The sequence below is a fragment of the Peromyscus californicus genome, unplaced genomic scaffold (assembly GCF_007827085.1).
Source record: "Peromyscus californicus insignis strain IS unplaced genomic scaffold, ASM782708v3 Scaffold_10__1_contigs__length_136768540, whole genome shotgun sequence".
NCBI classification, from domain to species: Eukaryota; Metazoa; Chordata; class Mammalia; order Rodentia; family Cricetidae; genus Peromyscus; species Peromyscus californicus.
The window spans coordinates 30,930,586-30,953,952 of NW_026294391.1; the positions used below are offsets into that span (position 1 = coordinate 30,930,586).

The 23,367-nt window shown below is 38.4% G+C and overlaps 1 protein-coding gene across 9 annotated transcripts in view; it reads right to left on the reverse strand.

Moving 5' to 3' along the window:
• Positions 1–394: 394 nt before the first annotated feature.
• The window catches only part of Bclaf3 (BCLAF1 and THRAP3 family member 3), a 60,876-nt gene continuing 37,903 nt past the window's right edge, over positions 395–23,367 (reverse strand). For 2 of the 9 annotated variants that reach the window (XM_052726981.1, XM_052726898.1), the window contains exons 10-12: positions 22,016–22,111; positions 15,640–15,792; positions 395–1,477 (exon numbers count right to left, since the gene is read on the reverse strand). In XM_052726981.1, coding sequence (XP_052582941.1) covers positions 1,337–1,477; positions 15,640–15,792; positions 22,016–22,111 — 390 coding nt within the window. In that variant the 3' untranslated portion in view covers positions 395–1,336. Of the gene's footprint in view, positions 1,478–2,193; positions 2,220–15,639; positions 15,793–22,015; positions 23,123–23,367 lie in introns of those variants that run through there. The other 7 variants (XM_052727413.1, XM_052727209.1, XM_052727068.1 and 4 more) reach the window with 6 other exon arrangements.

The window sequence follows — 23,367 nt, forward strand, 5'->3', positions numbered from 1 at the left end:
TTAGCCCGGGCTACATTAGACCCTTACTCAAGAAAATTAAGGTAGGGTTTTAATTACCCAGACAATGCAAACTTGCTATACTACTGCATACATAATTTTCTCCCTTACTTTTAGCTTCATGTATAGGAGGGTTGGAAAACCTGACTTCTAGAAGGGGTACACAGTATGAAAATCAGGCCATCTATGCGTCATCAGTTACCACTGAATCAAGGCTCCAACTTCCCTTATCACTGACCCACTTAAGGAAGAGTGGCCCTTGTCTGAAAAAATTTAAAAAAGAAAATATGGAATAATATACATCATTGTGTGTTTCCTAAGTATTCAACATCAACAGGTATTATCCAGGGTTGTCAGTCTGATGAAAATTTAAAAGAATGTTCTCACCAACTGCCAGTTAACAGCTTCAAGCAGAAAGAGCAACAATGTTTTATTTTCTTACAAATAAACATTTCACAAAAAATGGACTGAGAATGTGTATGTACTTTTAAGCAGAAGGAAAGAAAACAAAGAAGTAAGTTTCTGGACCTACAGACTGTATTTAATATCCCATGGATCCTATATTACATGTCATAGGTATGCAACACCTATCAACTGAACCAAAAGGTACGCCCTTTGTAAGATGTGTCTGCAAAATGTGTAATATCATAGTAGTAAAGTACAATGTTCAAATATGCAATTTTGTCTGTCAGATTTTAAAAGCCTTTAAAAATATAATATGCACAAGCTTGCCCTGAGGGAAAAGAAGATGGAATAGAGATTACAAAATCCTTAGATATTTTCCACAATAGCATCTGAAACTAGAAAAGAGCAAATAGTCATGGGAATACCCAAGACACGCATTACTAACAATTCAGTGCACTTGCCACGACCCGATGAAGAAGACGCACCTCTTCTCTAGGCGTCTCATATTTGATTATGAAATGGATGATGTATATAGGCCTTGATTTTCAGAAACTTCAGAAAACTTCAAGTTAGAAGCCAAAATGTCATCAGAAAAAGAAATGCCAGTATAAAATTTGCTACTGTAAGGCCACTGTTTAAAGTTATTCCATATACAGACACTATATAATTCTGATACTTGTTCTTATAACATAAACAAAGCTTTGAACATATAAATGTTTAGATATAACTTATTAAATTCTCTCAATGAAACCACACTCAGAAAAAGATGCATCAACAAATAATGGCCCTCAAATGATCCTGCTGAGAGTTTTTGCAAAAGAATTTGTAGTTAAATACAACTTTGAAACTGAATACTGTGGTTAACAGTGATTGTTAAGTGTAAAAAAGTTGCAGCATTCCACTACTGAAAAATAAAGATATTTTATCAAGAAAGTTACAGTATTAGTGTCTTAGTGTCAATTCCAATTCCTGACCAAACGAGATGCTCAGTTCCGTCCTCAGTTAAGTCCTCATGTAGGGTCAGTTCCATTTGCAACATTTTCAGATTGGTTTTCTGTGGCAATATTGTGTATTCCTATCAAGAGAAAACAAGAGAAATATGGGCTTCAATAGAAGAGTCAGTTATAACATCTTAGCTAGAGTTTGGCCCACAGTGCAGTTCTCAAAATGCTTTAATCTGTACAGTGCTAACTTACACCTCACAATTCACAAGGAATGTGGAACCCTGTAGATGCCATCTAAACATTGAATGCACCAAAACAGGCAAAAATGGTAAATGGATCAGACAAAAACTCCACTAGATGGCACTGGTCTTAGCAAATGGGGAAACCACATTGTGCTTCTTGAGAATTTTTCAGGGAAAGCACTCTGGCCTAAACTCAAGACTCAAACTTTGCCTCTCCAGTCCCCAGCCTGACACAACGGAGGCACACATGTGCAAACTAGCATGGTATCCTTTCCATCACATACTACTTCTTATTCCAAAACTACATGGACTCTTGGAATGACTGATAATTGATTGCAAAGAAAGCTTTTGGAAAACTTTCAGATGGTTGTCAACATAAAGACATAAGGTTTCAATAAATATGAGAAAAAAAAAACCTCACAAGAACAGGAAGATTATGATGAAAGTAACAAATGTGGGTTTTATATTGTGGTATGATGCAAAAACACTAAAATTACTAACTACAAACTTGATATAAAACTATGTAAATAATAAAACTAAAAATGGTAGAACGACATGTATTTCAAAGACACTAAAAATAAAAATTTATTCAAATATATCCTTACCTTTTAACTAGGCTCTTACATTAAAACTGAAAAAAATGCAAAAGTGTGTTTATTTTTAACATTCATATTAGAATGGAAATATTTAATTCCAAATAAAAACAATGCTGGTAGAAAAATCTTATTATTTCTTCTATCTTGCTTAATGAAATGTTCAAAACACATGCATATACATTTTTCAACATTATTCATCTAAAATTTGTAGATGACATTGTACTTATTCTTTATTGATTATATACTACAAAACCATATATCTTCAAATAAAATGTCACCAAATAACAACTTTGAAAAGAAACTCTAAGTACAGTAACTCTAAAGAAAAGTTCAACTGACAATCGTAGTTTTTTGTGGTTTTTTTTGGGTTTTTTTTTTTTTCAAGACAGGGTTTCTCTGTGTAGCTTTGCGCCTTTCCTGGAACTCGCTTTGGAGACCAGGCTGGCCTTGAACTCAGAGATCCGCCTGCCTCTGCCTCCCGAGTGCTGGGATTAAGGGTGTGCGCCACCACCGCCCGGCTACAATCGTAGTTTTTAAAAGCATGCAATTCTTTGAACTGTTCTCATCTTGACACAGTGTCTTATCATCTCTCAAACTCATCTCCCACTCCTCCAATAATTGGAAAGATATTTTTAAGTATAATAATGAAGTAGGTTTTGTCTAGGTTTTTCCCCCCTTTTTTTGGTTTTTCTATACAGGGGTTCTCTGTGTAGCCCTGGCTGTCCTGGAATTCTCTCTGTAGACCAGGTTAGTCTCGAACTCAGCGATCCACCTGGCTCTGCCTCCTCAGTGCTGGGATTAAAGGCGTGTGCCACCACCGCCAGGCCTGTCTAGGTTTTCTTCCCCCACACCCCCCAACAGGGTTTCTCTGTGTAACAATAGTTCTGGCTGCCAGGGAACTCACTCTGTAGACCAGGTTGGACTGGAACTCAGAGATCCACCTGTCTCTGCTTCCCCAGAGCAGTGTGCGCCACTACTTCCAGGCTAGGTTTTCCTAACAACACAGGGTCACTGCAAATGCTACCTTGCTGGTCTTACTGTGTCTCATCCTAATTCCCTGGGACCCTGCTACTCACTACTATTCAACTGGCTGTCCTAAAGCACTATCTCCCCTTCTTACTCCACGCAAAGGTATCCTACTGCTACCACTTCAAATAAGAAACAAATTATGAACAATTTGAGGCCCTCGGTATATTGTGTACTTCTTTCTCCTTAATCCCACGTGTTTGGTTTGGGGTTTTTTGTTTGTTTGGTTTGGTTTTTGTTTTTTTGAGACAGGGTTTCTCTATGTATCCTTGGATGTCCTGAACTCACTTTGTAGCCCAGGCTGGCCTCAAACTCATAGACATCTAGCCACCTCTGCCTCCCGAGTGCTGGGATTAAAGGCGTGCGCCACCATCGGCATATTTGTATCTTTGAAAATATGAACTAGTTGAAAATATAAACACATTTGCAGCAAAACTTCATTTAATCAGTACTTCACAAAACTTACAGTATGTTTATGGTACTTTAAATATTAAATTCAGTTCAGAAAAAACTTAATACCTAATAGTAACAGAAATGTCATACATATATTAAAAAGTATTTTAAAAACTAAGTTGTATGACAGAAGCATAATTAAATCCAAATTTAAGGCAAAAGTAAAAGATATGAAACTGCTTAGTGTTAGAAGAGCTAGCTTGTGTATTTTTTATGTGCATGAATGTTTTGTCTATATGTATGTCTGTGTACCATGGGCATGAAGTGCCCACAGAGGCCAGAAGAGGAAATTGGATGTTCTAGAACTAGAGTTACAGGTAGATTAGATACCATGTGGATGCTAGACCCAAACCCAGGTCCTCTGTGAGAGCAGCACATGCTCTTAACCACTGAGCAATCTCTTTACCCCCACTTGGGTATTTTCTAACTGGATTAGTTATTGAGTATGTAAGTAAAAAGGCTTGGAAATCTGAAATAATTAATATAGCCATATAGTAAAATAATATGCATTTGTTAAAATGAATGAACTGAATGAAGATGTGAGTGATAAAAATAAGACTTGAAATATTAAAAGTTAGAAGGAGACTAAGTGGATTGCCTATCAGGACAAGTTTTCAGGCTGGCTTGGTTGGCTATAATAGCTATGGACCATGATAGGGGAGAGGAAAGTGGTCTGTGGAGGAGAGCATATTTGGTATTGCATTGGTTGGTTTTTTGTCACTTGACATGAGCTAGACTCATCTGGGAAGAGGGAAGCTCAACTGAGAAAATGCCTCTACCAGACTGGCACATAGACAAGTCTGTGGAGCATTTTCTTCACTGATTGATGTGGGAGGTCCCAGGTCACTGCGGGCAGGGCCACCCTGGACAAGTGATCCTGGGTAGCATAAGAAAACAAACTGAGCAAGCCATGGGAAGCAAGCCAGTAAGCAGTGTTCCTCCAGGGCTTCTGCTTCAGTTCCTGACTCCAGGTGCCTGTTTTAGCTTCCTTCAATGAGGGACTGTGATAAGTACTTGTAAACCAAACAAACCCTTTCTTCCCCAAGTAGCTTTTTTGTGGTCATGGTTTTTGTCACTCCAACAGAAAAGTAAGACAGTTATTTTTTTAAACAACTTTACTGAGATAAAATTCCCATTCTATACAGTTCACCTATTTAAAGTATTCAATTCAATGACTTTGGGACTAGAGAGACTGATCAGTGGATAAGGGGACTGGCTGTACTTCCAGAGGACCAGAATCTCACCATCAACATGGGAGCTTGCAACTCTAACTCCAGTTCCAGGGGCTCTGATGCCCTCTTCTGGCCTCCTCAGGCACCAGGAACATGTGTGGTCCACAGGCATGCATAAAGGCAAAACAGCTATATACATACAATAAAGTTAAAGAAAACTTAAAAAAATTCCATGACTGTTAAGTATATTCACAGTACTGTACAACCAATCATGACAATCAGTTTTGGAATAGTTTTCTCACTTTAAAAAGAAACTATATACCATTACAAATAACCTCAGGACCTCTCTCCAATATTCACCTGAACCTCCAGCTCCTAAATTCTACCTTCTGTCTCTATGGCTGTCTTTCCACTTAAATAAATGGGATCATACCATAGGTGGGCTTTTACCCCTGGCTCCTATCACTCTGCATGGTAGTTATAAGTTCTATCCATGCTGCAGCATATTTCAGTACAAGTTTAACTGAATTTCAGGTGCATGAGGACAACCATTTGAGAGTATCTGTGAGGCAGCTAAACATCTGGAGTCTGGGGAGCTAGCAGTCAGGATCAGACATCAGAAGAGGTAGTGGTAAAATCTTAGGAAGACATCAGGTAATCAAGGCCAACCAAGGTAACTAACAAAGGATAAAAGCAAACAATACACTAGGAAAAACCCTTTTTGAGACAGGCTGGCACTATGCAGCCCAGGCTATACTGGAACTTAGTGTGTAGCCCAGACTGACCTCAGACTCACAGACTTTCTGTTTCAGTGCTAGTCACTCCTCTCAAGTGCTGGAATTATAGGTGCCCACCATCATACACTGTAGAAATGCTTACCTTCTTTAAGAATGTATGAAAGAAACTAGGGTACTTGTCTATAATCCTAGTACCTGAGTAGCTGGTGTGGGAGGGTCAAGAGTTCAAGGCCAACCTGGGCTATATGATAAAATATCACCTCAAAAACAAAGGTTAAAAAAACATATAAAAGAGAAACCACACAATAAGATGGAGAAGGCAGTCCCCAGATGACAAAGACTCAGAGGTGATGATGCCTCCAGGTAACATTTCCTTTCTATGTTGACATGCTGCAACTCAGGCATGACAGGCACTCAGTAAATTCTTGCTGATTCATTTGATCTTGGATCTTTGTCTTTGTGCTGTATGACCTTCAAGCTTTCTTTCAATCCCCAAGGTCATAAATCCCAGTCTCTGACTTCCTTTCTATGTGTTTTTATGCCTTTCCTAGCCATGGGGTTCTAACAGGCACCTAAACTTATAGGAACTGAAGGAATACTGAAGTATGGCTGGTTCTAAGGAACTCTGTGCCTTCCTGACCAGATGCACAAATGCTGATAGTCTTTCAGTGGCTATCTTCTTATCTCTTACATTTTAATGTTTTGAAATTAAAATATAATGACATCATTTCTCCCTTCCCTTTCCTCCTTCCAAGCCTGTTTTACTACATTTTGGTACTATTTTGATATATAACTGGATCAATGAAAGTGTTTTGTTTTGTTCTGAGACAGGGTCTTCCTCTGTATCCCTGACTCTCCTAGAACTCGCCATATACCCCAAGCTTGCCTTGAATCCATGGTGACCCTCCTATATTAGCCTGAGATTACATGAGTGAGCCACCATGCCCAGCTGTCCCTCAAGCTTTCTAAAAACTTCCTCCTGGAACACAGCTTGTTACGGGGGTACTTCTGAGTGCTAGTAGATTAAAAACAAACCCTGTTCCAGAAGGTAATGGACATACGTCCCTCATCATCCAGTTCAAATACAAAATTCAAGAATAAAGAAACCCATTATGGCCAGGCAACAGCGGTGCATGCCTTTAATCTCAGCACTTGGGAGACAGAGGTAGATGGATCTCTGTGAGTTCCAGGACAGCCAGAGCTACACAGTGAAACTCTGTCTTAAAAAACAAAAATAAAAAAAGGAAGGAAGACAGACAGATATTATAAGTGAAGACAGGAGATAGTTAATTCCCCAGCTAAGGAACAGGGTCCGGGATTAGATCAGGTTGTTTTCAGATTACTTTCTCTTTGGTCCAAGACAGCCTGTTTCCAAGATCTTGTCCAAAAGAAACCCTCTTTTGTCAGGTTTATTTCCATTGGTGGGCTTTTTTTTCCTCTGAAAATTTCTAAATTCCCCACTCTTATCTTATCGAATCAGGTCCCTGCTGTCATTTAAAGTAACCCAAACAACAAAAAGTACATCTTGCTTAGTCCAATTCAAGAAGGAAGCAGAGGACCTAGCCTTGTTCCACATTGTGTGTGTGTGTGTGTGTGTGTGTGTGTGTGTGTGTAGTGTGTGTGTAAGTATATAAAAAAGCCCAGCTTCCCCAGGGGCCAAATGGTGATTCAATGGTTCTCCAACTGTGGACCCATCTCCTCCTTACAGAAGTGTCTCTCTCTCTCTCTCTCTCTCTCTCTCTCTCTCTCTCTCTGTGTGTGTGTGTGTGTGTGTGTGTGTGTGTGTGTGTGTGTGTGTGTGTGTGTGTGTATGTGTGTATACACTTGAAGGATTGCAAGCAGCCAACGACTAACAACAACTATAAGGAATCTGGGTGCCAGAATGGAATTAACACAAGCCTGTTATGAATATGTGAGATTTTTGTGTTCTCTGCTTTTCTATTTCTGCTTGGGAATCTTACCATTTTGTAGGTAGCTGAAGATCAAATGCAGTTTTAGGGAAGCCATTATTATGATGCTAGGCAATTGAAGAGGATTATTAAGAGCATGTCTAGAATCAACCCTTACCACTTTCCAAGACTGTTTAGTAGTGGAAACAGAACAGGAAGTATGTATCTGATGGCACAGAAACCAGACTGCACTGGAGATGGGAGACAAAAAATTCCCCTGTCATGTTTAACAGGCTTAGAAAAAAATGCAAGAAGTCACATGGAACCACAAAAGACCACAGATAGCAAAGAATCCCAAGGAGTAAGGACAACGCTGGAGGAAGTGCAATACCAACCTAAAACTATACTATAGAGATATAATAATAAATACAGCTTGGTACTTGTACAAAAATAGACAGGAAGACCAATGGAATAGAATAAAGGATCAGGAAATAAAATGGCAAAACCATTTCCACTTCATTTTTTGAAAAGGAGGCAAAAATATACTATGGAAAAAAGAGCCCATTCAATAAATAGTGGTAGCAAAACTGAACTGCAAGCCAGAGAATGAAATTAGATTTACCTTTCACCTTGTACAAACATCAATTAAGAATAGATCAAAAACCTCTATCTAAAGCCTGATACACTGAAAGTTTTCAAAGCAAACACAGGCTACTCTTCAAGATATCGGGGTAGACAGGAACTTAGCAGAACACCAACAGCACAGAACTAACCCTAGTATCAACCAATGTGACCACATGAAAATAAGAAGTTTTTGTGCAGCAAGGGAAACAACAAGCAGAGCTAAGAGAGCCCACATAATGGGAGACAAGGGGTTAATGACCAGAATTCACAAATTGCAGAAATCCTAAGTCCATCCATTATCCTGTAAATTTTTAACTTCCTTTTTCTTTAGAGATAAGTAGTACTCCATTTTTATATATACCAAATTTTCATTATCTATTCATCTGTTGACTGACAACTAGGTTGATTCTAATCCTTTGCTACAGTAAATAAAGCAGTAATAAAAACATGGGTATGTGTGTAAATATCTTTATGGTAGGGTATGGAGTTCTCTGGGTATATGCCCAGGAATCACAAAGCTGGGTCATACGGTAGTTCTTTTTTAAATTTTTTTGAGAAATCTCCAAACTGATTTCCACAATGGCGGTATTAATCTGTTCTCCTACCAAGTAAATATGGATTTCCCTCTATCTATATCCTCTCCAACTTCCATTGTCAGATTTGCTGATGACAACCATTCTGACTAGGGTAAGGCAATTATCTCAAAGCAGTTTTAGTTTGCAATTTCCCTGATGGAAGAGACACTGAACACTTTAAAAAACAGTTATTGATCATTTGCATTTCTTTGTTTGAAAACTGTCTATTCAGTTCATTGCCCATTTGTTGACTGGCAGTTTTATCCCCTTGGTATTTATTTCTGAAATTCTTTGTGTATTCTTCATAGTCGCCCCTTGTCTGAAGTACAAGGTTATGTAATCTCAGAAATAAATAAAATCACAGTTCTCTCTCATATGCAGAATCTAGCCAATAATATATGTATATAAGTAAACACATGGGCATGTGGGTACAGTACAACATGAAGAAAGAGAACAAGAAAAGCTAGGTATAAGGGAATGAGGATGGAGTGAATGAAGGTAATAGACACATGTTATGAAAGAGAATACAAAGCTAATTGTTTTCCTAGTTCTAACACTGCCATGGATTTTTTTGTTGTTGTTTTGGTGGTGGATTAGTGCACAAAATATATTCAATACTGAAAATGTAAAATTTAATGTGAAGCTTCAGAGCTTCCGTTTTGAATGCCAATTCTAACTTTATATAAGCTCATTAAGTTGTATAGACTTTGGCTATGATTAATACTGGTGTAGGTGTTTTTCCTTACTTGCAAGTATTTACATAATAAAGTTTATTAAAAATACTTCTGATAAGGCTGGGTGGTGGTGCACACCTATAATCCCAGCACTGGCAAGGCAGAGTCAGGCGGATCTCTGTGAGTTTGAGGCCAGCCTGGTCTACAGAGCAAGATCCAGGAAAGGCTCCAAAGCTACACAGAGAAACCCAGTCTTGGAAAAAAAACTTCTGATAGACCAGTTATATGGGAGTAAGTAGGTCCAGATCTAATTTCATAGTATCTAGACTACTTAATTAATCATGCATCAATTAATTAATCCTGGTGGTAGTCTAACTGCTAAAACAATGGCTTCTCCAATATCACAAAAAGCTAAAATGTGAAGAGATGTGTCTTAGTTACTGCTCTATTGCTGTGAAGAGGCATCATGGCCAAGGCAACTCTTATAGAAGGACTGCCTTGGGGGCTTTTAATTGGGAGCCTGCTTACAATTTTAAAGGGTTAGTCCATGATCATCATGGTGTGAAGCAGACAGACATGGGTTAGAGCAGTAACTGAGAGCTTTACATCCTGATTAACAAGCAGCAGGCCGAAAGACACTGGGCCTGGTGTGGGCTTTTCAAACCCACAGTGACACATCTCCTTCAACAAAGCCAGGTCCTTCCCAAACAGTTCCATTAACTAGGGAATCAAGCATTCAAAAGATAAGCCTTTGGGGCCATTCTCATTCAAACCACCACAAGATGCTAAACAGATTAAGGTATCTTTCTAGGGTAGAATTTTTAAAGTTCCCTCTGATGCCAAAACTTGGGATATTAAATGATTTAATTACAGGATGCAGGTGTGGCTCAATGGTAGATTACTGTAGCTGGAAGTTTCTTCAGTCCTGCCCAGCCCTGCAGTCAGAACGAATCTCTCCCACCTGTATCCCACAGCTGCTTGGTCCCAAGTAAACACACAGAGGCTTATATTATTTACAAACTGTATGGCCTATGTGTCAGGCTTCTTGTTAGCTAGCTCTTGTAACTTAACTCAACCTATTTCTATTAATCTATATGTTGCCACGTGGCCGTGGCATTACCCATCTACTGGCATCTTGTTGCTCCTTGGGAGGCAGGCTGGCGTCTCCTCTCACTCTCCTTTCTTCTCTCATCTCTTTAGTTTGAATGTCCCACCTACCCTTATTCTGCCTCGCCACTGATCAAACAGCTTTATTTATCAACCAATCAGAGCAACACATATTCACAGCATACAGAAAGATATCCTACAGCACTTCCCCTTTTCTGTCTTATGAAAAAAGGAAGGTTTTGACTTTAATATAGTAAAAATTACATGTAATAAAACAGTCACCAAGCAAGAATTACAGTTACAATATCTAGTCTATTTGTATTTGGTAAATTTAAAGAAACTATTCTATCATCTATCCTATATTTGTGAGTCTAAAGTTTCAAATCTAATTTATCTTTTATCATAACCAATGAAAATTATAACTAGTCTTCAAATCCATCAAAGACCCCAGAAGGATATAATATTACCTAAGTAAACAGGAAGTATATTGCAAGCAACTTCCATAATTCTAGAAATGACAAGAGACATCCGGATGCCTGCACAGTCATCCAAAGTTCCTCTGTAACATTGGGGCATCTATCTTCAGCCTACAGGCCTAGAACCTCTGGCATAGCTTTCAGTGAAGCAGGAAATTTTAAGGGCTGTTCCACCCATTCTGGCAAAGTTCGTCAGTCGCTTCTCTCCATGTCCTGTAGAAATGTCTGCAGTTTCTCCTGCAAAGCAGGAACATGAAGAAGCATCTCATCTTGCAAAGTTCAGTGGTCACCTTCCTGTGGGTCTTGCATGTACAACATACTGTCAAGCAGTCAAAGCAAGGGCACTTTTTTTGCCCAGTGGCTAACTTTTGCCACAAAGAAAGCAAACTCCATAATGAGTTTCTTTGATGCCCATCATCCTCTTTGAAGTAATTGGTGTTGCCAGGAGCAGACGTGTCTCATTGTCCAAAAAAGTCTAAGTTATAAAACATTTTAAATGCCATATTCTATAGGTCTTTGAAGTTTTTGAAGATTATTTACCTAACTGAAATATATCTATGTATATCTAGAAAACTTAACTAACATGACTATAAGTTTGATTACCATAGATGACTCATTAATCTGTATTTCTTAATTATATATTATAATTCTAAATGAGTTGCATAAACATAATACCTTAAACAAGAGTAGAAATATATATATATATATATATATAATAACAAAATCAACTTTAAATTTGTATCAATAAACCAAATCCATAGTAATATAAAATATGTAAGATTATAGAAAAGGGGAAGTGCTGTAGGATGTCTTTCTGTATGCTGTGAATATGTGTTGCTCTGACTGGTTGATAAATAAAGCTCTTTGGCCAATGGTGAAGCAGAATAAGGTTAGGTGGTACATTCAAGCTGGAGAGAGAGGAGAAGAAAGGAGAGTGAGGAGACATTGTGAGCGGCTGCCAGGAGAAGCAAGAAGTGAAAGTACCCATAAGCCCAAAGCCATGTGGCAATGCATAGATTAATAGACAGTTTGAAGTAATATAAGCCTCTGTGTGTTTACTTGGGTCCAAGCAGCTGCAGGACCAGGAGGGACACAGGAAAACTTCCAAGTACAGAGTACTTGCTTAACATATATGTAAGTTCCACAGTTTTATCTCCAATACCACACATACCCACACTCACACACACCCACACTCACACAAAATGATGTAAATGGTACCTCACACCCAGTAGACCCATTTGTGAAAAAATGTCCTTAATTTAAGGAAAATGGGAGTCAACATTAGCAGAAACCAATAATTCTAGACTTCATTCTTTTTAGGGCATAAAGACTGAGGTAAAATGGACTGATGGGACAAGTAATCAATTTTCCCACATGAGATGTAGTTTTACAGTAGCACATGCTAGAGGGACACCTTAAAGGTCTAGTTAGCCATAAGTACCTTAGTTTGGACCTGGCAGATAGAATAGCTGCCATGTCTCATTCCTTTCCCCAAAGATTAGGAAAATGGAGCTCACCTGTTATGCAGCATGCTAATAGTAGGGTACCTAATTTCATGCTACACTCAGAGTTGAGCTTTGTTTAAATATAAGCTTAACTGAAGATTGGTTGCAGGTACAGACATTAGCCAAACTGGAATACGCCAAATCAACATACATATAATACTAAGATACAGGAATTAGAGTCCAGCTTATGAAAAATAATATGGAAATCTATTATTTTGTAAGCCAATTAAAACGTTTTTTAAAAAAGAGATATTCTACATAGCTGTATAATGCTGCTCCTAGAAGCCACTGCTTATAAAGCAAAAATACCAGTGCCAGGTATGTGGTACTTCCTTACTAATTGTTGGCCAAAGAGGCCTCAGAGACTCCTGCAACAATACAAGCTATTACTATTCCTCTTGACTACTTACCAAAACTAGATGATAAGATCTTATTGCTAAAGACTCTACACACCTTGGTTACAAGATATAAGAAAACAAGCTGTAATTGAGATAGATGCTTCTTTCTTGCTGGCTAGATTTCATAATGCTGGATGCTGCTAAGCAGGCTGCTAGGGGACTTAGGACATCAATGGTCTTATCAGCTATTGTATGCTACAATGCCAACCAGTCAGGCAAGATGTATCCACTGATACAATAGTGACACAACTGTTATAGGATAAAGTAAGTGCTCTTGGACTGGATTTAAAGCCAATTCCATAGGAGGGAATAGAAGTCTAGTACTGTAAACCCTACCAAAAACCTATGGCTGGGAAGGTCATGGGTCCAGGGGCAGGGCTTACTACTGTTTAGCTAAATTTAACATGGCATCAAACTGAAGTCCTAAATATTTACATTTAAACTTACAGACAAGTGATACTCCCAGCTTTGATCAGAGCTTTTCTTTGTAGTGAATGACAGTAATGATTCTTCATACAAATAATGGTTGAGTACTCAGAAACAGGATATTCATTTATACCAACCCCTCTGAGGCACAGGAAACACAGCAAAAGAGTGTGTGGAAAGAATGTAAGAGCAAGGTAATAGGAAAGAGGACTGCAAATGCTGTCTTCAAGACATGATAAAGCCATGTCAAAAATGATCTCACAGCAGCTTGCTTGCACTGAGCTTACACAAGACCAGGAGTGTCACTAGCCAATCATAGATCAGAGAAGGACTTATAGGACCCTACCCTCTGTGGTAGTTTGAATGAGAATGGCTCCCAAAGCTCATGTAAGTTACCTCTGTAAGTTGGTAGAACTGTATAAGAAGCATTAGAAGGTGTGAGTTTATTGGAAGAAGTATGTCACTGGGCATAGGCTTTGAGGTTTGAACACACACCATTCCAAGTTAGCGTTCTCTGTCTTGTGTTTATGGATCAAGATGTGACACCTTAGCTATTGCTCCAGTGCCATGCTTGCCTGCCCGCTGCCATGTTCCCTGCCATGATGGTCATGGACTCTAACCCTCTGAAACTGTAAGTCCCAAATTAACTCTTTCTTCTGTAAATTGCCTTGGTCATGGTGCTTTGTCACAGCATCAGAAAAATAACTAAGACACCCTACCAGCTGAACTATCAGTAACTGATGGATTCTGGGGAAGAGATAATGATTGCCTTCAGTTGTGAGATAAATGGTGAACCCATGAGGCTCCAATGGACAGTTATAAAGCTGTGGCCACAGAGATAAGTCTTAGTTAAAATCAATGATCACAAGCAAAAACAAAAACAAAAAGGGCATGAATGTGAGAATGGGGACCTACAGGAAAGGGGAGGGGATATGGCAGGGATAGAAGGGAGATAAGAGAGAATGAGGAATCATAATAAACAGAATACAATGCCTACATATATGAAACTGTCAAACAACAGTTAATCAATTTAAAATGTTTTATTTAGTCAGGCATGGTGACACACACACTTAAACCAGCATTCCCAGAGGTAGGCAGATCTCTCTGAGATCAAGGCCAGCCTGGTTTTGAGTTCCAGCACAGCCAGGACTACACAGAGAAGCCTTGTCTCGAAAAAACAACAACAAAAAATTATTTAAAAAAAGGAAATAGAGTCCAGAAGAACATGCCTAAATGAAAGAGTATTATTAGACAATGGAAAAGTAGTAAATACCAAACTTTTGGCCTCAAACTTGTGGTAATCTTCCCGCCTCACATTCCAAGTGCTGAAATTATATTTACAACCCAGAGTATGCTTGGATGACATCTAAAGCATCAGAATAGCAATGAAAGGCAACAGAAAAACAGTCCTATGACCCATACTTGTCTGGCCTCTAACTAAAAAATTGCTATATTATAGGTCATTCAGAGTCTTTACTTAAATGTTCATTTCAAAGGTTAACTAAATGACAGAAATGCTAAAATATAAAGTTCAAAGAGCTGTGTTGTATAAAAATTCCCTCCAAGATTGAAATATTCCATCTTGCAGAGAAGCTCCTTAAGCAAGAAGTAAACAATTCAAGACAGCTTCAGGAAGTCCTTGAAACTGACCAGATTCACGAGGCCCCTTCCTGTCAGAGTAAATAATAAAAGCTAAGAATCCCACTCAGATGGAAGAAAGCTAAGCTGCAAAGATGACTCTCAAATGGGAGTCAAGCTGCCAAGAAGACTCAAACAAGCTGAGTTCCATGAAAGACTCTCAGAGGAGAAGAGCTGCAAAGACGACTGGGACCAGAGCAACTGCCTGCAAGAGGCAGAACCCAGCAGAGCTACCTGGAGGTTTAGACCAACTGAAGCACCTGGAAAAGCACTCTCCAACCTGTTGAGCTGCCTGCAGGCAATGCAGTGTGCTTCAGGGTCCCAGGTTTGTGAACTGTCACTCATGCTGGGGTGGGCTTTGATGAAGCAGCTGTCTTTGAGTCATTTCTGATCCTGTAAGTAAGCCCAATAAAACTCACTGGCTCACCTAGTGGGACTTTGGTGGTATCTGTAACTTTAGTCTGTCAGAGGTTTCCTATCTGTGGTGGGTAGACACGTATGTTACATCTCCCCAGGAAAAGTTTTGTCATACAACAAGCTGGCATATTCGAATTGTTTCAGGTAGAATGGCTAAAAGCATTTTAAGTTTAAATAGTTTCACACTTCTATCAGCATTAATCTTGAAGTTTTCATTCAATTATCATGCAATGTGAACGTTTTAAAAATCTAGGTTGTTTCTTAAACTAGATGAAAAACCCAATTATCTAACAAACATTTAAAGTTACTCAATATTTTTAAAAGGTTGTCAAACTAACCTTTTTTCTCCTCAGAAATCTGTTTCTGAATTTATTGGTAATAAATCCCCTTGGCCCAGCAAACCGTAAACGCTGGTATTTAGCCTGAATATACAAGCTCTTCTGTACCAGATGTGACTTAAAATGGGGCTGGAATCTGCCACCCAAAAAGTTCTGTAAAGGATCCAAAGAGAATTAAATGTTAAAAATACAGTTCCCCAATCTAGTCTAATAGTATAACAGACAGGAGAATAATATTCACAACAGCCCTTGATTCTAGGCACCAAAGATATTTTAAAAATGCATTAATACCAGCCCTAAAGTATAATTTCTTCAAACTAGATACTAGTTTATTTTCTGCACTATTTAAAAAAAAACTTTGCTCTATAGAAAACAGTTTTTGGAAATGGTTAGTAATGAGCCTTCCGGCTCAGTCAGTAAAGAACCTGCTAAGCAAGCATGGGGACTCGAGTTCAGATCTCCAGTACCTGACTCTAAATGCCAGTGATAGGGGGTGCGCTAGGGAGGTACTGATAGGCAGATCCCTGGAGTTCATTGGCAAGCCAGGTATTTAAATTGTTGAGTTCCTGGTTCAATGAGACACTGTTTCAGAAAGTAAGGTGGATCTAGTTTCATTCTTCTGCATGTTGATGCTCAAGTTTCCCAATACCATTTGTTGTAAGCTATTGTTTTTCTGCAGTGTCTATTTTTGGTATCTTTTAGCATGAACTTATATTCAGGTCCTTTATTCCATTGATCTGTGTTTATTTTTTTACAAGTACCATGCTAGTTTTATTATTGTGGATCTGTAGTACAGCCTGAAATTATGTATGTTGATACCTCCTACACTATTCTTTTTGTTCAGTTGTTTTGGTTATCCTTGGGTCTTTTGTGCTTCTATATAAATTTTAAGATTGTCTTTCCTACGTTGATGACAAATGTCCCTAGAATCCATAGATTGCCTTTGGAAGGCCAGTGGTTTTCACACTACTGAATCTCCTGATCCATAAGCATGTGAGCTCTTCCCATGTTCTCGTGTCTTCCTCAACTGTTTTTAGCATTGTCTTAGAATTTTTTTGTTTCTTTAGTTAAGTTTATTCTCAGGTATTCTGTGTGTGTGGTGTTCTGAATGAGATTTTATCAATTTCTTTAGTATGTTTGTCATTGGTATACAGGAAGGCTACTAACTTTTGCATATTAATTTTATACTCTGTCACCTCACCAAAGTGTTTTCTCAGTTCTACGAGGTTTATTTTGATGAAGTATCTAGAGTCTCTAATCCTATCATTTACAAAAAAGACTAGTTTGACTTTTCCTATGTGTATCCCTTTTGTCTTACTGCTCTAGTGACGATTTCAAGCATTATATAGGATGGCAGTGGAGAGTGGACATCCTTGCCTTGTTCCTGATCTTAGTGGGAATGCTTTGGGTTGTTCTTCATTTAGGATGAAGCTGGCTAGGTTTGTGACATAAAACCTTGATCATGTTGAGGTATGTTCCCTCCATCTCTAACCTCTTCATGACTTATTTTTTTAGATTTTTTTTTTTTTGGCCTGAATGTGGATATGTGCAGTACATGAATACAGTGCCAACAGAGGCCAGAAAATGGAACTCAATCCCCTGGAACTGGAGTTATGAATGTTTGTAAACTACCAGGTGCTGGAAAGCAAACCTGAGTCCTCTCCAAGAGTAATGAGTGAGCTTTGCTGAGCTATCTCTCCAGCAACACGAACCCCATGACTTTCATGAAGGGTTGCACTGGTCATGTGATTTCTATCTTTGTATTCATTTATGCAGTGAATTACATTTATTGATTTCCATATTTTGAACTATCCCTGTATCTCTGGAATGAAGGCAACGTGACTAAGACAAACACATTTTTTTATTTAATTCAGAAAATATGCAAATATTGATATATTTTATTTTACTTCTATGTACATCAGGTAGATTGAGCTTTATTTTTCTTTTATTTTTGTTGTTGTTGTCTTTGTCCAGTTTGGTATCAGGGCAATACTGGCTTTGTAAAAAAGTTTAGAAGTATCCCTTTCTTTTCTACTTTATAAAATAATTTGAATGTACTGGTGTTAATTTTTTGGAAGGTCTAATAGAATTTTTCAAAGAAATCATCTGGCACTGGAGGATTTTGGTGTGAGAATTTTTATTACTGCATTTTTTTTCAAGACAGAGTTTCTCTGTGTAGCTTTGGCTGTCCTGGACCTTGCTCTGTAGCCCAGGCTGGCCTTGAACTCACAGTGCCCCGCCTGCCTCAGTCTCCTAAGTGCTGGGGTTGCAGGCGTGCTCTACCACCACCCGGCTGGTTTGTCTTTTTTTTTTTTTCGAGACAGGGTTTCTCTGTGTAGCTTTGCGCCTTTCCTGGATCTCGCGCTGTAGACCAGGCTGGCCTTGAACTCACAGAGATCCGCCTGCCTCTGCCTCCCAAGTGCTGGGATTAAAGGCGTGCGCCACCACCGCCCGGCTGGTTTGTCTTTTTAACATTATTTCACCTTGGTCTAATTGTGGTAGGTCATATGCATCTAGAAATTCATCCATTCCTTTTAGTAGAATATAGGTTTTCAAAGTATGTCCTTATGATTTTCATTTCATTGATACCTATTTTCATATCTCACTATTCATAACTAATTTTATTAATCTGAATGTTCTCTTCCTTTGAGTTAATCTGGCTAAGGATTTATCAATCTTCTTTATTTTCTCAAAGAACAAATTCTTTGTCTCACTGATTCTTTGCATTTTTGTATGTTTCTGTTTCATTAATTTCTACACTGATTTTAATTATTTCTTCCCTTCTACTATTTTGTCCAGTTTTTTTTTCTGTTTTTCCCCCAAGTCTTTAGATGCATCATTATTTGAGATCTCTCAATTTTTTTTGATGTCTCATCCTGCACAAAAGTCAACTCCAATGGATCAAAGACCTCAATATAAGATCTGGTACTCTGAATCTGCTAAATGAGAAAGTAAAGAGTAGACTTCAACATATAGGCCTAAGGGTTTTCAACATATAGGCGTAAAGATTTTCTGAATAAGACTCTAATAGCACAGGAAATAAGGCCAATGACTAATAAATGGGATCTGGTGAAACTAAAAAAACTTTTGCACAGTATGAGAAACCATTGAGTGAATAAAGAGGCAGCCCAAAGAATGAGAGAAAATATCTGTCAGGTATGTATCTGGTAAGAATTACTAACTAGAATATAGAAGGGACTCAAAAATCTAAATTCCATAAAAACAAACAACCCAAATGGGCTAAGGGACTCACTCAACAGAGGGTTCTCAAAAGAAGAAATATAGATAGCTAGAAAACACTTTTAAAAGTGTTCACTATATTTAGTCATCAGGGAAATGTATTTTTAAACTATTTTAAGGGCTGGAAAGGGCTTAGCAGTTAAGGCTTCCAGAAGACCACAGTTCTATTCCCAGCATTCACACAGCAGCTCACAACTGCCTGTAACTCCAGTTTCGGAATTTGACACCCTCTCTGGCCTCTACGAGCACTGTATGCACATGGTATACAGACATACATGCATGGAAAGTACCCATACACATAAAATTTTACAAAATAAAGCTACTTTATGAGTCCATCTCACCCAGTCTGAGTGTCATTAAAGATACAAAGGACAACAAACACTGGCATGGTTGTGGGTAAAGGGAACCATTTATACAACATCAGTGGAAGTGTAAACTGGTATATCCACTTTAGAAATCAGTCTGGAGTTTCTCCAAAAAAAATTAGACTACCATATGACCTAGCTATACCACTCCAAAGAAATTTATATCCTACTACAGAGACATTTGCACATCTATAATCATGGTACCTCTATTCACAATGGTTAGGAAACAGAATCAGCCTAGATATCCATTAACTGATGAATGGATAATGAAACTGTAGTATGCATACACAATGGCATTTTATTCAGTCATGAAGAAAAATGAAAATAAGGAAAGTGCAGGGAAATGGATGAAATTAGAAAAACGTATTCAAGGTACTCCAGGCCCAGAAAGACAATGCATGGTCTCTCTTATGTGCAGATCCTGGCCTCAACTCTTTATCTTATGTGTTTAACTTTGAATATCTATGGAATCCAGGAAGCCCGAGAGTGGACAGTGGACTCTGTTGCCTTAAGGGAGTAGGGACAGCAGCATATAGGCAAAATGAAAGTGGAGGGGCGTACTGGGAACGAAACTGTTCAAACAGGGACTTTTAAACTTTGTGTTTTACATTAACATGAGATTTTAAAGATAAGCAAGAAAGAAAACATCACAGTTTAATAGTGACTGATGTGTTTATGTGAAGAGTTGGCAAAGACGTACCGGCGGGGTTTTTTTTATGTCAACCTGACACAGACTTGGGTCGTCTGGAAGGATGGAACCTCAGCTGAAGAACTATATCCATCAGATGAGACTGTGGCATGTCTGTGGGGAATTTTCTTAATTAATGTTTGAAGTGGTAGGGTCCATCTCACTGTGTAGTGCTAACCGTGGGCAGGTGGTTCTCAATTGTGTAAGAAAGTAAGCTAAGCAAACCATGGAAAGCAAGCCAGTAAGTAACATTCCTCCATGGTCTCTGCTTCAGTTGCTGCCTTGGCTTCCCTTGATGATGACTATAACCTGTGAGCCAAATAAACCCTTTCTACCCCAAAGATGATTTTGGTCAGTGCTTTTTCATAGCAACAGAAAAGGAAGCTAGGTCAGCGTGACATTGTGGAAAGGGGTTGGGGAGAAAGAACATAAGAGCTGTAAGATAATGAGAAGGGCTGGGAAATGCCATTTTCGAAGCATGCTACAACCAAGGCAATCATAAACTAGCACATCTAATAGTCAGCTACAGATGGGAAAGAAGACCATAAGGCCCTATCACACACTGTAGAAACTAATGCACACTAAAGAAACTAACATTCTGGGAAAAGGGGAGGCATAGTACCTAGTTATGTTGCCACTGATGAGCCCCCCAGGGTATAATGGATAGTTTCAAACCCAAAGTCATACATACAACCCTAAACTCTGTGGGACACAAGACAAAAACACATTTATAAGAAAGTAGGGGCAGACGGGTGGGAGTAAAAGACACAGTTGGGGCAAAAGTAACCTGAATGTATTATATACGCATCTAAAGTTGTCAAAGAAGAAAATTTATCAATTAAAAAAAAATAAGGTGGAGGACAACTAAGGAAGTCATCCAACGTCTATATCTGGTCTCCAAATGCTTGTACATGTGCATCTACATACACAACACATACACGAAGAGAAAAGATAAAAGAACTTGAAATGAATTCTTGGTATTTATCATACTAAAAAATATGTCTTCAAAAGTTCTAACTAGCTAAGTTTATTTTTTTGATTTATGGTGATTATGTCAAGTACGAGCGAAGGGGAAAAGATATTAAGTAAAAATACCTATGAATCAAAATTTTTTTTTTTTTTTTGGTTTTTCGAGACAGGGTTTCTCTGTGTAGCTTTGCGCCTTTCCTGGATCTCGCACTGTAGACCAGGCTGGCCTCGAACTCACAGAGATCCGCCTGCCTCTGCCTCCCGAGTGCTGGGATTAAAGGCGTGCGCCACCACCGCCCGGCGAATCAAAATTTTTAAACTTTATTCCTGGGACTGGGAAGATGGGACTTGCCACTCTTCCAGAGGACCCAAGTTCAGTTCCCAGCACTCAAGTTGGGTAGCTCACAACTGCCTGCAACTCCAGTTCCAGGGTATCTAATACTTTCATCTGGCCTCCATGGGGGCCTGCACATATGTGCATACCCTCACAGACACTTAAATAACATACAATTTATTCACTTTTCTTTACCATAAAATAGCAAATATTAATTGTATGAATGATGAAAACTAAAGTCTGCCTATATATTGTCCAGTATAGTAGACATAGAAGACTATAAATATTTTTATTTTCGGTTTTGATCTTGTTATTTTGTACTGGAGGTGGGAAGGCAGAATCATTAGTTTTGTCAGACATAAACCAATCTATGCAAACTTTCCCAGCAATTCTACAAACCTCCCTCCCTCACTCATCTCATACTCTCCTTGGGGCTAGTTGCATTTCCAAGCAACCTCCTAAAACAGTTTGAGAAGTGACCCAGTCCACACGTTTACACATGGAATCTACTCTGCCCTACTAAGTCTTAAATCTTTGGTAATTTCTAGAAACAGCTACATTACTATTTGAAAAAAGGGTTCAAAGTCAAATTCTGATTAAACAACACTATTAAACTAGTAACCATTAAGTATACATTCTAGAAATAGTCATAGAAACCATAACACTAGTTTATAGTTACTGTTTAAAATACCACAAAAATAGCTTTTAATTTACTGATGCAACATTACTTCCAATATATAAGCTCATGGTCAGACATAAATGAAAAACAATACTCAATACCTTGAAAGATCTTTTAGAGCCTCTTCTGTTTTGATGATTTTCCTCAACTCTAAATATCTTCTGAGTAATGCCATCTTTTCTCTGCATAGCATAATTCTGAATAAAAAGTATTAATATGGGTTAATATACCTTAAGGGTTACTTTAAAAACTAGTCTCACCAATTAAGACATATATTTGAAGATAAGACCCCAAATCAGGGAGCATGGAGCTTACATACTTCTTCTCTCATATGACCCATGCTAGTTTGTGAGGGGCCAGTTTCATTCATGCCTGTGAGAAGTGTGAAAAAAAACACTCTGTATAACACAATGATTAACTTTTAAAAAGTGGACTATAAATCTAGTATTGACTCATGTATGCATCTTTGAAAGAAAGAAACCCATTGCCATTAGGACTTCGTAAAGGTTGTCTATTGTCCAAGAAAAACCAAAAGTCTCCACACTGCCGGTAGGCAAGTTAGCCTAACATAGACTTTAATCGACTGAAGGTGATATTCTTACAATAGCTTGGGAAGGCCCAGAAATAAGAGAAAGAACTACATTAGCAATCTAACTACACAGATCCCGAATCCTCTAGCAGAAACAATTAAGATGGTATCCATTCTCCAGTTTCCTATTTCTAAAATCAATAGTCTTATTACCTTCTACTTAATCCATTTCTGTGGAGTCTGGCCAGAGGGAGGATTGTACTAGGCAGCTGCTGACATGGCTCCTAATAATCTCCATCAATGATCCTTCTCTTTGTGGGCATGATCTAGTAACTTGCTTCTTGTAATAACCGTATGGTAAAGTAATGGGATATTACTTCTAATATTGTATTACAAACTAACTGCCTCCCATCATTTAGTCATCACTTACAGAAGAGCTGATGGCTATTACTTCATGATCTATTCTATAAGCAAATCTTTCAAATAGAGAGATTCGTGGTTTTGTGGGGGATGGGAACATGTAATAATTAAGCAGGCATGAGAGCTCTTACTGGGTAATGACAATATCCTATGCAGGCATGGTGGCATATGCCTGTAGTCCCAGCATTCAGGAGGTGAAGGAAGATGGGTTGCAAAGTGGAGGCTTGCTTGGAGTGTACAGCAAGTTCCACTGCTTAGCCTGAGCAACAAAGTGAAATCCTGTCTTAAGTCCAACAACTGGACTACAGTGATGACTACAACACATCTTGAAGAATTACGAATCACCAAATTATACACCTGAAATAAATGAACTTTATAGTGTATAAATCCTACTTTAATGAAGTTGTTATCAAAACATCTTAAGAAAATTAGTACTATAACAAATGAAATTTCTACTAAATCAAGAGAAGAGCTTTCTTCTGTCATAAATTCTTTTAAGCCTCA